General features: G+C 38.0%; 1 protein-coding gene across 2 annotated transcripts in view; it reads right to left on the reverse strand.

The window, feature by feature from the left end:
• Positions 1–16119, reverse strand: part of SLC25A14 (solute carrier family 25 member 14) — a 34225-nt gene extending 18106 nt beyond the window's left edge. Inside the window, exons 1-6 of one of the 2 annotated variants that reach the window (XM_027097536.1) lie at positions 15995–16119; positions 11014–11107; positions 8719–8866; positions 6458–6552; positions 4974–5059; positions 1594–1689 (exon numbers count right to left, since the gene is read on the reverse strand). In XM_027097536.1, the coding sequence (XP_026953337.1) occupies positions 1594–1689; positions 4974–5059; positions 6458–6552; positions 8719–8866; positions 11014–11077 (489 nt within the window). In that variant the 5' untranslated portion in view covers positions 11078–11107; positions 15995–16119. Of the gene's footprint in view, positions 1–1593; positions 1690–4973; positions 5060–6457; positions 6553–8718; positions 8867–11013; positions 11108–15617; positions 15899–15994 lie in introns of those variants that run through there. The other variant, XM_027097537.1, reaches the window with a different exon arrangement.
• Between the last annotated feature and the right edge of the window lie 701 nt (positions 16120–16820).

Consider the following 16820-nt stretch of genomic DNA (forward strand, 5'->3'; position numbering starts at 1 on the left):
GAAAGAAAGAAAGAAAGAAAGAAAGAAAGAAAGAAAGAAAGAAAGAAAGAAAGAAAGAAAGAAAGAAAGAAAGAAAAAGGAAGGACGGAAGGAAGGAAGGGGAAAAGAAAGTGTATCTCCAAGTGCTTTTTATCAAAAAGCAAACATCAAGGATCATTAACGGATACTAAGATCATTTGGTGAAAGGTCATTAAGTAATAGGATATATGCACATTGTTAGAATATTACCCTACAAATTACTTGCTAATTGCAAAGGGGGAAAAAAACGTATCTTTTACTATGATAAGACCTGGTAGGCATCATCTTAACAAGTAAACGAACTTGGCATCACCAATTTTGGGACAAACTATCATTTTGTGTCTCTTGCTGTGATGCATATGAAATAGTGTCATCTATGAAGTTTAACATGCATCTAATCAAACCAACAGATCTAACTTCTAGCTTACAGGAAATACAGGGGAAATGCAAGGAAACATTTTATATAAGAAAACTGACCTGACCTCATCAATAAAGGAAATTTGAATATGGACTAGGTATTAGATATTAGGGACTTATTAATTTTCTTAGGTGTGACAATGGTATTGTTATTATGTAGGAGAATGTCCTTATTCTTAGGAGATGCATAATGAAGTACTTAGGGGAGTAACACGATGTCTGCAACTTCCTTTCAAATAGTTTAGGAAAAAAAGGAAAAAGAGAGACTCATTAGATATTTAAACAAAAAAAGAGTGTGCACGTGTGTGTGTGTGTGTGTGTGTGTGTATGGGTATATGTGTGCATGTGTGTATATACATAAGTAGATAAAGCAAATAGGGCCAAACTTTGAGTCATTTAATCCAGCTATGTAGGTGTTCATTGTTCTGTTCTTCCAACTTGTCTGTATGTTTGAAAATTTTTATAGTAAGTAGTTAGGGAAAATTATAAAGAAATAATAAAAGCAAAGCTCTCTCTTTTAAGAGTCTATTAATGGATTTCCCATTCTACTCTCTACTACTAGTAGTCTTATTTAATATTACAATCCTAAGTGATTAAAACTGGATAAAAAATTACAGGAACAAAAATATTTTAAAAAGTATAGATAGAAGAGTGGAAGATAATATGACAAAATGTTAACAGTGATATCTCTAGCTAGTGGGACTACTGGATATTTTTATCTTTTATATACTTTCTCAACATTTTATAGTATATCTTTTACCTTTTATAATGTTAAAAAAGTTGTTTTAGGCAATAAATTTTGATCATAAGCACTACAGAGACTACCATAAACATACATTGCTGTGTTAATACAAAACTGGCAAAAATATAGATTGAAAAGTTAAACTCACTGTGAATTTGAACAAACCAAAATGGCTATCTCAAACAATATAACTTCTCTCACACATACAATCCCCAAACATTAAGCAGAAATAAAGACAACTGATAAGTTTTGGTCCTTTCATAGCTGATAAGGAGCTTCTTACCTTATTTTTTAGGTTACCAAGAATCTTACATAGTATAAGGTGACAATTCACAATTTTATGGCTTTATATAAAAGGTAATTTTTGCAAATTCTAGCAACTGTGTAAAGAATAATACCAAGAAAAGAGTACTCACCCTCCACAGACCCCTGGTACCTTCTTGTTGGTATATATCAATGAAGCTGCCAATCATGCTGCCTTGGAACAAGCTTCCTTGAGCCTGCATTCGAATCTAAAATCAGAAGAGGTGAACATTTTATTTTGACAGAGAACCAAATTGAGATGTTTCACTCATTTAAAATGAAGAAAACAGTATTTGGGAATTAAAAATCAGCTTACTATTATGATGAAATTAATGACTTAAGCTACATATAGAAAGAATGTAATTTGTGTCAAAGTATATTTTATAAAGACAATTTTTATCAGCCTCACATTCCTCATACTAAGTCCATCATTTCTGGAGTTGGAAAAAAATTTGGGGAAAAGAAAGAATGAGTACTCTGTAGGGATAGAAAATAACCCATTTAAACTATGATTAGTTTAGTGAAAAACTATAAACAACCTATATGTCCAAAAATAACAACAAAGGATTAGCTGCATAAACTATGATACATCCATTTAAGGGAATACTATGCAGCCATAAAATTTTATTGTAGAATAATATTTGTGGATATTGGAAAATGTCAACAATTAATTGCTAAATAGAAAAAGCAGGTTGCAAAGCAGTATGTATGGTATATCATTTTTATCAAAAACATGTAGACTTAAAAATAACTATATGTTCAACAAAGAGACTGACTGAACATACACACCCAAATGTTGACAGTGGCTTACGTCTAAGTGATGAAGCTCCAAGTGGGCATTTTTCTCTTTTGTGTTTTTTTCCTGCCTTCCACTTTTTACTACATTGAACATGCATTGCTTATTGAAGTATAAAAAGCAGGAAAAAAGTTTAAAAATATAATTTAATGCTTACAAGACCTTAAATTGAGTTTTACTTGTAAAAAGCATGACACTGTATTCTGCAAAGTAGCCTTTGAGAGGCACAAGAAAGGAGATACAGCATTAAAAGGCCATGTAAAAGATTTGGTACAATTTCCACCGAATGCACATATAGATCATAGTAGTCAGTCACTAAGTACTAGTGGCCCAAATGTAGGCCTGATTTTCATGAAGCACAACTCTAGGTTTTAATAAATGCTCTTGGTAAATCATGTTACAGCAGCATGTTTTTATGCGGAAAGTCAACTGCTACTACTAAGAGTTTTGAAATAAAACCTAAACCAAATTAAAATGGAATAGAAACTAACACAAAGACAAATTGAAACCACAAATATCCTATGGTAAGTAGAAGACTTCTTTATGCCGGTGATTCCTGACCAGGGCTGGGATGAGGGTGAGGCAAGTGTGGCACTTTCCTCAGGCACAAAATGTAGTGGGGGGGGGGTTGTAAAAAACCTCAGTAATCCAGATAAATAATATCTTAATGTGATATTTTTAAAAATCAAAATTAATGCACAAAAACCCATGATGAACCAAGTATCAAAACTGTAATTAAAGACAGGATCCAACAGGGCGGGATTAGAGTGAGTGAGACGGATTGTACAAAATATTGCTATTTTGTTCATCATGAAGTTTTCACATTCATTTTAATTTTTGAAAAATATTGCATAAAAATGTTATTTCTCTTGATTATTGAATTTTTTGGCACACCCTTACATTTTGCACCCAAGGGGAGTATCTCCCTTGTCCTAGTCTTGGCCCTGTTCCTGAGCAGTCTTGAAGGATAAATTCATGAGGAAAGGGGGAAAAGGCATTGCAGGCAAAAAGAGAACTACATGCACAAAGGCAAGGAAGCGGCACGTAGTTCAGAGAAAGATCTATTCAAGGATAAATGAAAGAATTAAACAGCCCAACTGTGATTATAACTCCTATATAGGATTGTGACTACCCCCGACCCTCCACGTCCCAGCACCACTCACCACTCAGCCCTACCTAAGGATATGAAAGGAAAAGGGAGATCGTAGCATTGGTCAATGGTTGTAATTGTACCAGACAGGTCAGAGCAACAGGAAATTGAAGTGAATCACTTATATGATTAAGTTTAGGACCCTGATGGATAACAAAGGAAGTTTTAGGGAATTAAATATTATTGTTCTTGAAAAGCACATTCTAACCAGTGTAATTATATTGCACATATTTTAGAGTTTTAGGATATAGTCAATTATCTTCAAAATACTTGTTCTGTAAGTCTAAAGTGATATAAAAATTCTGTAGCTAAAGTACTCTCAATTTAACCCAGAAATATCATTTCATATCATTTCTTCATCAACCACCACTGGTTTCTTTCACGTGTGTTGTTTTTCAAGTCACTCTCTCGGTTCTCAAAACTCTGAATCACAATAGATCTCCCCTCCACCAACCTAGCCACTTGTGGTTTCAAATAAATAAAACATACGTTCTCTTACTCTTTTTTCTCACATTCCCCCTAAAATGATTTTTAAAAACTTGGGATCCTCTTACACATTTTAATCATATATTTAGTGCTTTTAATTATCATAAGTGTAAATGAGTTAATAAGTAAAAAATGTTAACGATTTTATCTCAAAAATAAGATGCGGATTGCTATTATTAGATTAAGTTAGATTATTAGATTAAATAAGATATAGATTGATATCACTGATATTATTAAATAAATGTTTTATTCTGAATTTTGATAAAATCTGAAAGAAATTCAATTACGTTGTAAAAAAACTCAGCACCACTAACCTATACTGTTCTGGTTCTGAATTCAGAATATCTCTAATAGGCCAAAATATATCATTTTAAAGCCAAATCTCATTCTTAATAGAAATATGGATAAGACAGGAAAAGATAGCGACATTATAGATTTACAGTATTTCAATTAGTTATTAAAGGAGGCTTCTCTAAAAACTGTATTTCACTTTATCTCTTTGTCTGATACTCCAGGTTACACCACAGGTCAATATACCATACTGTGTTTTGGAATGGGTGGGGGAATGTGCCTTTCTTTTGTAAAGTGGGGCAAGGGCTGTTCTAAACACAAGCTCATTTTCAGATCAGTTTTTGAGAAGGGTACAAAGAAAGTAAGGGATCTGGAAATTGATTCCCTTAAAATTGCATAGCCCCCCCCAAAAAAATTGCATATCCCCCTTGGAAAGAACCTATAAAGGTTTGCATACTCTAGTTTGAAGACCAATGGATTAATGCACATCATAATAAATTGACTACTATTTATTAAGCATCAACTACCTACCAAGTACAATGATAACAGTTTACATATATTATCTTTAATCCTTAACAACCCTATGCAATACATACTGAATTATCTTCATTTTACAAATGAAGAAACTGAGGCTTAAAGCAGTTAAGTGATTTGCCCAAGGTTTTACAGCTGGCAAGTGCGGAGTGGGGATCTGAGCCCAAATCTGACTCAAAGCTCATGCTCTTTTCGTGTCACACTGCATACATCCAACGCTGCCAGACTTCTCTTACCTTTAGCACATCGGTGGGATTGGCTATAGTGGAAGATATCACTCCTGACACTACCCCACATATCATATTAATTAAAAGAGTTTCATCTGTAAAAATGAACAAAAAAAAGAAAGGTCTGCTTGTAAGAGGTACCAGTTTCTGAGAACAGAGCACTGAGCTATCAGAGAAAGGGAACCATGTCAGAGAACTGACTACAGAAATGAACCACAAAGCTTATGAAAATAAAGAAACTCAAATATTTCTAGGTTCCAAATCAGTACTGAAACATATAAAATTAAAATAGATATTTCTAAAACACACTGGAATATATCCTATTATTCTGTATAACTGCCAATATTCCATATAAATTCAGAATGTGCTATTTCTCCTTCAATCATTTCAAACATCTAAAGAAAAAAATTTTTAAGTCTTTTTCTGGAGAATCATCAACTCTAAAGACTCAGGAACCGAATGTTAAAGGATAAAATCTTATGTCTAATAGGAAAAAAAATACCTAAATATTAATTTTAATTGGCCATATTATCTACTAGCCTCTATTTATTGACAGAAGATTTCTGTAGTTAAATGTGGAGAAACTAGTCATTTGGAACTAAATCCTCTCAGCTAGAAAAAAGAACAAAGAAACCACAGAGCGTATTGTTCTAAAATTCAATCTTCACCACGCCTCCTCACCAGAGCGAGCCTACAAGTTAAAACCTAGGTAAACCGGGCTTCCCTGGTGGTGCAGTGGTTGGGAGTCCGCCTGCCGATGCAGGGGACACGGGTTCGTGCCCCGGTCTGGGAAGATCCCACATGCCATGGAGCGGCTGGGCCCGTGAGCCATGGCCGCTGAGCCTGCGCGTCCGGAGCCTGTGCTCCGCAACGGGAGAGGCCACGACAGTGAGAGGCCCGTGTACCGCAAAAAGGCTCCAGAAAAAGTTGACTTAGACAATAAAGCAATTCAAAGGACATTACCAACCGAAAAGCTCTCCAGCTGTCCCCAACTATGCAACAGCCTCAGGCCTGTAGTAAAATAACCATTTTAGTATAGTATCCAGCTGAAAAAGCTACAGCAGCAAATAGAGAGACATATGGTAATGCTGAATGTGGGTTAAGGTGGCCATATTTTGTATATATATAAAACTACTCTACCTGACCAAAGCTTATCAAAACCCACAGCTAGAGGATTCCTTATAGTTGAAGTCCTCTTGTAGATGAGGACAGCATTAATTTTCTCAACAAGTTTGCTCCATGTTCTCTCTGTGATGACCAGAAGCCTGTTTTTGTTCGTTTGATAGGAAAAGGGACAAACTTGAAGAGCAGGTCCCTCTAACCTATACATCACCTCTGCAAGGATTAATCCCAAATCAGTACAAGCTTATTTTGTCCTTGCAATGACTGCTACCCATTCTCAGGCACCCTGTGATGAACACTTCTCATTAAGCATGATTTCAACAATCCCTTTGAGTGTTACCTTAAAAGAGAATAAGGAGTCTTATACTGACCTTCTAAACGTTCTACAAATAATCTCTTCAAGCTCTGGTAAATGCCAATTTTAATGGTGCCATATGATGCCTGTCTTAGTAAAGCAGGAGCGATTCTGCCAGAAAGAAGGAAAGAAAAAGAAAGTCAGTTATACTTAACATGCACTCACAGATTATACATATCTAGACAGCCTACTCACTTCCATCACCCCCCTCATTCTATAAAAACAGCAAAATATGCATTTTTTTCAAGCATCCATGGATTCATCAAGAGAGCACATCTAGGTCATGAAACAAACCTCAAAAATTTAAAATAATTGAAATCATATAGAATATGTTCTCTGACCATAATGGAATTAAGCTGTAAATCAATAAGGAAAATCCACAAACACTTGGAAATTAAATGATACTTCTAAACAATCCATGGGTGACATGGGTGTATTTTTTAAATAAATAGAATTGAATGAAAATGAAAATTCAACCTATTAAAATATGTGGGATGCAACCAAAGCAGTGCTGAGAGAGAAATTTATAGCACAAAATGCTTACATTAGAAAAGAGGGAAAGTCTCAAAATAATCAATAATTTAAGTTCCTACCCTCAAGAAACTAGAAAAAAGAAGAGCAAAATGAACTCAAAGCAAGCAGAAGGAAGTAAATAATAAAGAGCATAAATTAATAAACTTGAAAACAGGAAAATAAAGAAAAATCAATGAAACAAAGTTATTTTGAAAAAAAATCAATAAAACTAATAAAACTCTAGCAAGGGTCCCAGTAGTAAAAAGAGAAATGTCACCAACAGGAATAAAATGAGGAATAGCACTACAATTCTGCAGTCATTAAAAGAATAATAAAGGAATACTATAAACAACCTTATGCTCATAAATTCAACAACTTAGAAGAAATGGACTAATTCCTTGCAAACTACAAACTACCAAAACTCGATCAAGATGAAATAGATAATCTGAATAATCTCATAATCATTAAAATTTTTTAATTTATAATTTAAAAGTTCCCAAAAAGGAACTCTCCAGGCCCATCCAGATCATTTCACTGGGGAGTTCTACCAAATATTTAATAAATGAATGCCAATCTTACACAATCTCTTCCAGAAAACAGAAGAGGGAACACTTCCTAACTCATTTTATGAAGCTAGTATTACCCTGCTAACAAAACCAAAAAAACAGTACAGAAAAGGAAAACTAACTACAAGCCAATATCTCTCATGAACTTAGATGCAAAACTCCTTAACAAAATATCAGCATATTGAATCCAGTAATGTAGAAAAAGTATACACCGTTACCCACTTCATAGATTTTTTTTTTAAATCAACCTTACTTCCTAGCAGATGCAGATATATCTTCAATCCTATCAAGGAGGTACCAGAGCCAAGATTTCACCCTATTTAAGTTCTGCTTATAAACTGGAGACATTCTCACTCATACCTCCTTTGAGATTCTTCCAAACTGCAGAAGTATACTTTAGCTGTTATAAATAGAAAGACAGCAGCAGCTCAAACAGTTAAGATTTTAAAATGATGACAAAACATGCATATTTCTGACTTTATTGCTTGCTATCTGAAAAAAATAATCTTGTGATCATCTGTGCTGATAAAAGAACAAGGTGAAACAGATGATCCATGATTCACTTGCTTAAGGATGTAATACTTGATTTTCTCCCCCAAGTAAACTATCTTTGAAATTAAGGCTAACGTAAGTTAATAATAAAACTGATATCCATTCTCTGAGCAATAAACTGGTACCCTAGATGCAGGAGTGGACTAGTAAATTGGCAGCAGATAAACAACACACTGGACAATAAACCACTGACATATGAATAACCAAAAGATGACCCCCCCAAAAAAATGATGGATCTCCCGCTCTTTCATTCTGCATTTTCTATTTAAACTGCCAGAATAGTATTTCTTTAAAGAGGAAAAATTTTTTTACAAGTCAGTATTTGGCAACTCAGGAAGATTATCACAGAAATATATACTGCGAATTGGTGCCGCTATTCACAGTGGCTATGGATGACTCTCAGGAAAACAGGAAAAAGCCAATGCTGCAATGAGATATCCACTTTAAAATGTATCGCTTATAGCCAAATGAACACAAGATCCAAAGCTCAAGATTTACAAGCAGGTGAAATATAAACTGGCACATCAATATTGAATTATAAGTTGAAATGGTGAATATAAAGGGCACAAACTATCAGACAGCTGAAATACATGGCTTCTCAAAAAAGTACTTCTATTCGTGACGTAAGGAAAGAGTCCAGTCTCACCCTGAATACAGAGCCAATACACCTTCTTCCTTATAGATTCGGAACAAGGCATGAAACATTCCTCGGTATTTTATCTCTTTGAAGTGGACATCAATACTTTGGCCTTGAACTTGAAGTCGCGTTTTGGTCAAGTCCACAGGGAAAGTTCCTGTGAAGGAACACACTCATTTATAAGTTTTTCCAAAGAATCACAGTTAAGTTTTGGATGAATTTAAGCCAATGGTAATTTTTAAAACATAAGACAAAGTTCTTTTTCTAACACCTAGGTCTCTACTTAAATATCACTATCAGAGGACAAGAGTTGTATGTGATAAAGTGAAATGTACTATATCTAGGCAGCAGGATTTGACCCACAGTATAACTGAAACTGTGATATAATAAAGTGCTTTAGGATAGTCCTAATACACTATAAATGCAAAATACGTAAATGTTTTAATTTCACCTGTTAACATACAATCTGGCATTTATCTGTCTCTTCCTTCTGCCCCCCTCCCACCTCAAGTCTCCCTACTTCTCCCTCATAAAATCTCCCCAAATCTTCACCAAGAATATAGGAAAGCATGGGATTGCTGCTCCACATACTCTTAAATACTATTACAAAGTTTTGTGGGTTTTTTCTTTTATCTGTCTATGAGAAATAGTTTTCTAGTATTATGAAAGATAATGGCAAAGTCCTATTTGGCCTACTCATCTGGGTTCCTTAGGTAATTCAGGACTAACACCAGCACAGTGCTGAGTGGGAAATTTTCTTTAACCAAACTTCTTTCTCTTATTATATCAACACAGAGAAGTGGTCATTACATTGGCAAAATATATTTCAAGGACTATTTCAAGGTCTAAAACTAACAAGACATTTATGCAGCTCTGGTCACTGATGACCTTGATATCATAACACCAGACAATATGCCAAGAAAGTCAATAAAAACTAGTGGATTGGGGTCACTTATGAACAGTTTAGGAAAGAAAATTTGGAAGATGAAAAAACACAATCTAAAAGTATTTCAAAATTAAAATCAAATAGAAAAGAATCTGGTTTGATCTTGGTCAATCTTCTAAAATGGGAAAGAGGTTTGAAAAAAGGAAATCTGAATACTTACTAAGAAATTTATAAACAACTGAGCACAAAGAAAGGCCATTTGTATAAGAATATAACAGAAACCCCTATCTTATCTCACTCCCTCTATATTTTCATGTATGTTTCCTAAGCATAGCAAATTAACAAATAATTAAACTATCAAAACAGCTTCCTAAAATTGACTTTTCTTAACTTCACTTGCCATACCGTCTGTAGTACTTTTTTTTCTTTAAGGTGTACATCTTTTTTTTTAACATCTTTATTGGAGTATAATTGCTTTACAATGGTGTGTTAGTTTCTGCTGTATAACAAAGTGAATCAGCTATACGTATACATATATCCCCATATCTCCCCCTTCTTGCATCTCCCTCCCACCCTCCCTATCCCACCCTTCTAGATGGTCACAAAGCACAGAGCTGATCTCCCTGTGCTCTGAGGCTGCTTCCCACTAGCTATCTATTTGACATTTGGTAGTGTATATATGTCCATGCCACTCTCTCACTTCATCCCAGCTTACACTTCCCCCTCCCCGTGTCCTCAAGTCCATTCTCTACATCTGCGTCTTTATTCCTGTCCTGCCCCTAGGTTCATCAGAACCATTTTTTTTTAGATTCCATATATAAAGAAAATATTACTTGATAGCTTTGAGACAACAGTTTTTAAAACAAATAGGGCGGGACATCCCTGATGGTCCAGTGGTTGAGACTCTGCGCTCCCAATGCAGGGGGCCCAGGTTCAACCCCTGGTCAAGGAACTAGATCCTGCATGCTGCAACTAAAAGATCCTGCATGCCACAACTAAAGATCCCACATGCCGCACAAAGATCCAGCACGCGGCAACGAAGGTCCTGCGTGCTCCAACGAAGGCCCGGTGCAGCCAAATAAATAAATAAATATATATATTTAAAGTACATTACTTTCTTATGATAATTTTTTTTTTAAATAGGGCAAGCGGGCTTCCCTGGTGGCGCAGTGGTTGAGAGTCCGCCTGCCGATGCAGGGGACGTGGGTTCGTGCCCCGGTCCGGGAAGGTCCCACATGCCGCAGAGCGGCTGGGCCCGTGAGCCATGGCCGCTGAGCCTGCGCGTCCGCAGCCTGTGCTCCGCAACGGGAGAGGCCACAACAGTGAGAGGCCCACGTACCGCAAAAAAAAACAAAAAACAAATAACGCTACCATATCTATACCCTAAGGAGCAGGTTTCTCAGTTTTCACTTTCTTACCAAACTCAGCAACAATAGAGGCAAGGCCGCCATATACGAAGGGTTTCCAATTCAGACCAGACATCTCATGGCTTACAGTGGCACTTTTCTGGTGCTAAAAGTAAACACAAATCAGAACAAGGCACAAGAGTGAGGAGCATCTGTTAGTGTATGATCACATAATTTATATCAACAAAATTTGCAAATAAAACAAATGTAGAGAAAAAACCCTACCAGGTGGAATGACAAAAAATGAAGGCTCCTGTTTTATGTGATGATCATGAATGTGTTCTTTACTGCCATTCTGTAGAGGTAAGTGTTCGATTCACTCAAATATCAACCTGTGCCCTTCACGTTCTCTAGTTTCTTTAATGTTATTCCCATCCCCACCCAAAGAAGAGGTTTCATTCCATCCAGCACACCCAACTTAGACATCCAACTAGACAATTACAAGTGAAGGAGCCTGGACTTTAAATTATATAGGCTGAGGCATCTCATAAAAGCAGTTCATGGTATTCAGTTAGCTTGATTCAGGTGCAAGGCAGACTGACACCACTACCCTCTCATAGTCTTAGTCCTCTCATCTCTCCACTAAATTTTAGGGTTTTATTTCATCTAGCTACTTTCCAGCTACACACAACCTCCCCCCACTAGGCCCAGGGTAAGTTAAGCACATTTTCACCTTCCTTCTGGTTCCCAGAGGAATGATGGCAATATGGATGATGTCTCTCCTCTCTCTGACATTTAACATACATCCATCTAATGAATCTCCTTTTCCCTGGCCTTTTAAAGCACATACATACAAATATTGTTTTTCTTTGATGTTTGGGTTCTTTAACAATGTATACTACTCCCCATCCCCCTCACCTCCTTCCCCATCCCGCCCCCATTAGACCTGTCACCCTCAATATTTTCAGTCTTTTTTTCCGGCCACTCCCAGCTATTTCCCTCTTGGATTTTATTTTTTCCAGTTCTGCCTTCTAAATCAGTGGTTTTCAAATTTCAATGTGCACCAGAATCATCTAGAAGGCAGATTAAAACATTGACTGCTGGGCCTTACCCTCAGAGTTTTTGATTGGTGGTCTGGGAAATTTGCAAATTTGCAAATAATGCTGATGCTTCCACGCTTTAAGAACTACTACTCTAGGCATTGCCTACTAAATCCTGGTCCAGCTGGAAGCAATCTATTTTCTGAGGATGGATTCTCAGATTTCTTTTAAATATTCCTTTTTCAGATCTTCATGGTATGCATACTATTGAATTTCAAAAGCAACTTCAAGTGGTTTACAGTCAGGAATGAAGACTCTAAAGTCAGACTTGCCTAGGTTTAAATCCTGACACCACCACTTATTAGTTCTGTGACCTTGGGCAAGTTATTTAACCACTGTGTGCCTGAGTTTTCTGAACTGTAAAATGGGAATAATAATAAATACTATATTATAGGGTTGTTGTGAAAATTAAATAATATATGTAAAACACTTAGAAAAGTACCCGGCACCTAGTTCAACTATTAGCTATTATCATTATTACATTTTTGAATAGTTAAGTACTCAAATATACATTTTAACAGATAATACTTACTGCCCACCTCCCCTACTGCCCAATCTGGGGTTAGCACCATTGAATCACAGTCTCTTTTTATGGGAGACAAGGTTTTGTTTCGTTTCCACATAAGGAATTCTCTGTAACTAAGCACAAAAGAACAATTTTCCAGAGAGGATAGCTAACATGCAGACAAATGTTTTAGAGGCCAGAAAAATAATTATGGAAACTTCCTTTCAAACATAGTATGATCAGCCAGTCCATCTGACAGAGTCTGCAGTAGACAACTCTTTTGGAGGAAAACTGTTGAAAATAATTCTAAAAAGCAAAGTAGCAATAAGCAATTCAATTATCAGCTGCAGCTTGAGATAAGTCTTGAGTACTAAATACTACCTTATCAACATTTTCAGCTATGCCCATATTTTAAGATTACAACTGATAGTAAAACATGACACAAATGATGAGAGGGTAGGCATGGAAAAGCAAGGACCATGGCATATCCCTTCTCTAAGTTGGGGCAAGGTGGAATGCCCTTTCCATTCACCAATTTAGAGATTGCCCAAAACAATCAAACATTTCAAATGGCTGCTATACTTGTCTCCAACACTTTCTCTTTATAACTTCCTTCAACTCTTTTCATCGCAGAAGAAGTCTGACTTGACTACCTGCTACCCAGCCTTTTAATAAAGAAGATGTGCTCAGGGTTCAGGGAGCAATAATAAAGCAATTAAAGGCAGGGGTCAAAGCCACAGCAGGGACCAGAAAGACCAGTCACAATCTCAGGTCCGTTAGCCCAGTGGTTCTTTAATGAAAATGTTCACGATTCTGGCTTGAACTAAAGAAAATAAGGGCACCTAGTGCCTTTTATTTCAGCTAAATGTATTTAATGTAAAGGACTATTACAAGATCATGTTCTTCCTACTCCTGGAGCATTTTTTAAAAATCACCTTTCTTGTATGAAATGTATTAGTAGTTGGTAGCTGATATTGTTTAGTGTTCTTATTTGGCAAAATAAGACTGGCTACCCTACTTTGTGCTCATTTTTGTCATTCTCTATATTACACTTCAATTACTACAGCTGAAAATTTCAGTCACTTTTGTAGGGGCCATATCACACTACTGAATCACTCAAATGTCAGCTAAAACCTTTTACATAAGGCTGTATATATGCATGCATGTTATGTCATAGCTATTCCACAGCTGTATAATGCTCTTTTGAGCCTTCATGTATCCCTTATATATCTTAAATCTCAGGCATACAAATAATGACTAGGATGAGGTTTATCTTCTGGTTGCCCCATGTCATTTTCTCTCTTAACTAGGTAAGATCCCTGAAGGCCGACACCATGTCTCACAGTACTTTTTATAACCCCTACAATAGCTGGTACAGAACTGGGTATACGTCCATTATTGATAAATACTTGGTTGGTTCCAGTGTGATGTCCTTTATGCATGTATACAGCCTGTATGTAAAAGGTTACAGGGAAAATTTGAAAGTTAACTTACTGGACCTGACCAATGCTACACACTGTACACAACACTTTGCTGGTCCTCAGAGATTCTCTCCCTACTAATTCTCTCCCCTGGCTTTTGTTGCAGAGAATTACTTGTGTAAAATACCCCAAGCACTCTAAAAATGATTTTGACTTATGGGGGCTATCCCCAGATATGGGTAAAAGAAAAGAGTCATATCTGAGTTGAAGTAGAAATATAGTACCTTAAATATTTTTATCGTGTTAAGAAGCCAATGAAAAATGCCTTCAAAATGCAGACATGTATTCTGAAGTCTGACTAAGGGAAATCTTATAGCCTAAAGAGTGAGAAGAATATCTAGAACACAAATTACATAACCCTGTTACACTACTCCAAAGATCTGGTCAGAAAAATGCAGGTGCCTTTCTTGCTTTCTCCTTTAAGGAAGAGTAGGCGTTAGAGATTCTCAGATTCAGGAGGTAATAATGGAGAGTCAAGCAAATGTTTATTGAAGGCATACTAAATGCCCAAATGTGCTATGGGTATAAACATGATGTTTAAAACAAACAAACACACACACACACACAACATATGTTCTAACACCATGACAATATTTATGTTTCCTGGATAATTAAGGAGATGGGTGTGGGGATAAAAGTTGTATGAAATACAGTTCTTGCCTTTCAAGAGCTTATAAACTGGTGGAAGAAATCAGAGTAGTTCATTAAAGAAAAAAATAAGTGCCAAACTATGTAGCACAAACTATAAGAGCAGGAGAAGCATGGAAAATGAGACAATCCGCATGGGCTTGAATAATTTGAAAAGGCTTATGGAGATGAGAGAACTTAAAGTGGGCCTTGACAGAGGGCAGGTAGAATCTCAACAGGTATAGGTAAGGAGAGGGTGCGGGGAGGAGAACAGGATGGATAGATACAAATGTGGGGAAAAACACAGCATGTGGAGGCAAGCATCAGTATGGTTTGACCCAGAAGGAAGAGTGCAATCTAACTGGAACAGAGAATTATTTTATCTGACTGAAACAGTATCAGACAAAAAGTATGATAAGGAACAGGTTAAGTTGAAAGTCCTGAAACCAAAGTGTGTGTGGCAGGGTGGGAGGGATACTGTAAATTTTTGAATAGGGAAGTGACTTGAGGAAATCTACCACATTTAGTTAGCCTACTAGGGCTTCAGCCAACCAGTGGATTACAAACAGGAGAGGCAGGGAAACTAGCTTAGGATGGTGTGAAGTAAAGCAGACAAGATGTTTGTTGGCAGTGAGGTTAGAGATAAACTTCTAAAATAGAGACACAAAGGAACTTGATGATGTAGGGAATGAAGGGGAGGGAAGAGTTCATGATGACTTGAAGCATCCCCAGCCTGAAAAAAACAAGGAAACACTGACAGAACACTACAAATGTCCCTGCTGTTACCTTGTCTGAGAAACTAGTTCATGTTAATAATGGCTGTCATCCTAATTAGTTAGCTGAACTGCATTTTAATAGATGCCTTCAATGCCTTGACCTCAAGGAGTGGCAGGGGGTAGAAACTGAAGGGGAGCATCTTTCAACAGCATCCGTCACACTAATACAATGGAGGTGTTTGCTTACTCCGCTTACAATCACGGCCGCCGTTGCAAACTTCACCCTTAGAAAAATTAGGATTATTCCGGGAAAGATACCCATTCACCCTCTGGGTAGCAGGATCTTGCCAGTTCCTCAGCTGTCAGAGCGAGTTCGTGGAGAGAAGGGAGGCGCCTGAAGGAGGCGGCCTCCCTGGGGGGTCGAGGAAGCAGGGTTCAATCGAAGAAGTAAAACCACCGATGCCAGAAGAGTGAAAGACAGGGAAGGGACTCAGCTGAGGGGAGAGAGAGACCAAAGGACCGTTAAGCCCCTCCCAGGCCGGGAAACAGGCCAGCCCGGCCCCGCGCGGCCTGGCGCGGCCCAGCCCCGCTCCCCAGCCTTGAAGCCCAGGAGCTCCCCCTCACCTGCTCGGGCTCATCGGACGACTGGGAAGACGAGGCTCCCACAGTCGGAAGCGCCACTGCAACGCCAACCCGGAAGTATTGGTACCAACGGAAGTAACCAAGTCGTCGCCTCGGCAACGGTGGTACAGCCATTCCAACTCCGCCCCCTCCGAGCCTAAAAGAGAAGGCGCGAAATAGGAGGCGGAAATGACAAGGGTCTTAACGGAGGAGTCGGGCAGGCTGCAGGCGCAAAGGCCCAGACGGGGCAACCCGACTCTAGGGAGGTGCAGGGAGAGGAGGCTAAGACATGAGAAATTTGGCAGCTTCTGCAGCTAACGTGGGTGCAGAGATGTCGCCCCGTCACCGCATCACCACCCACTTCGCGCGTACAAGGACTAGGGAAAGGAGGGGCGGGGTACGAGGGGCGGAGCCAGCAGAGTGAAAGGGCGGAGCGGGGCGCCTGCGGGCAGAGTACCAAAAAGGAGGGAATGTGAGGGGGCGGGGCAAATGCTTAAAACAAAAGTGGGAAAATGAGGGAAAGGGAGTGAGCGGTATTTACAGAGGTGCCTGAGCTGTGGGGGGAGTGGGGCGGGGGTGAGGAGTGGGACAGGGTGGGGGCAGAAATAAAGATCAAATAAGCAAATAACCTCAGCACCAGGTCTGAGGTCGCCAGGTGCTCAAAGCACATGGTTGAGAAAGAGCAAGTTAGAAGCAGAAAAGGGACCATAAAAAGTTCAAGATAAAGAAAATGAAGAGTAGAAATACTAACGGGGAAATCCGAGTTAATCCTCACCTCACAATCAGCCAGAAGATGATGAGAGGGCCTGGTGACCAGCTTCGGGCTCTA

Source organism: Aethalodelphis obliquidens, unplaced genomic scaffold, assembly GCF_003676395.1.
Source record: "Aethalodelphis obliquidens isolate GAN/ISIS:26980383/991018 unplaced genomic scaffold, ASM367639v1 scaffold115, whole genome shotgun sequence".
Classification (NCBI taxonomy): Eukaryota; Metazoa; Chordata; class Mammalia; order Artiodactyla; family Delphinidae; genus Aethalodelphis; species Aethalodelphis obliquidens.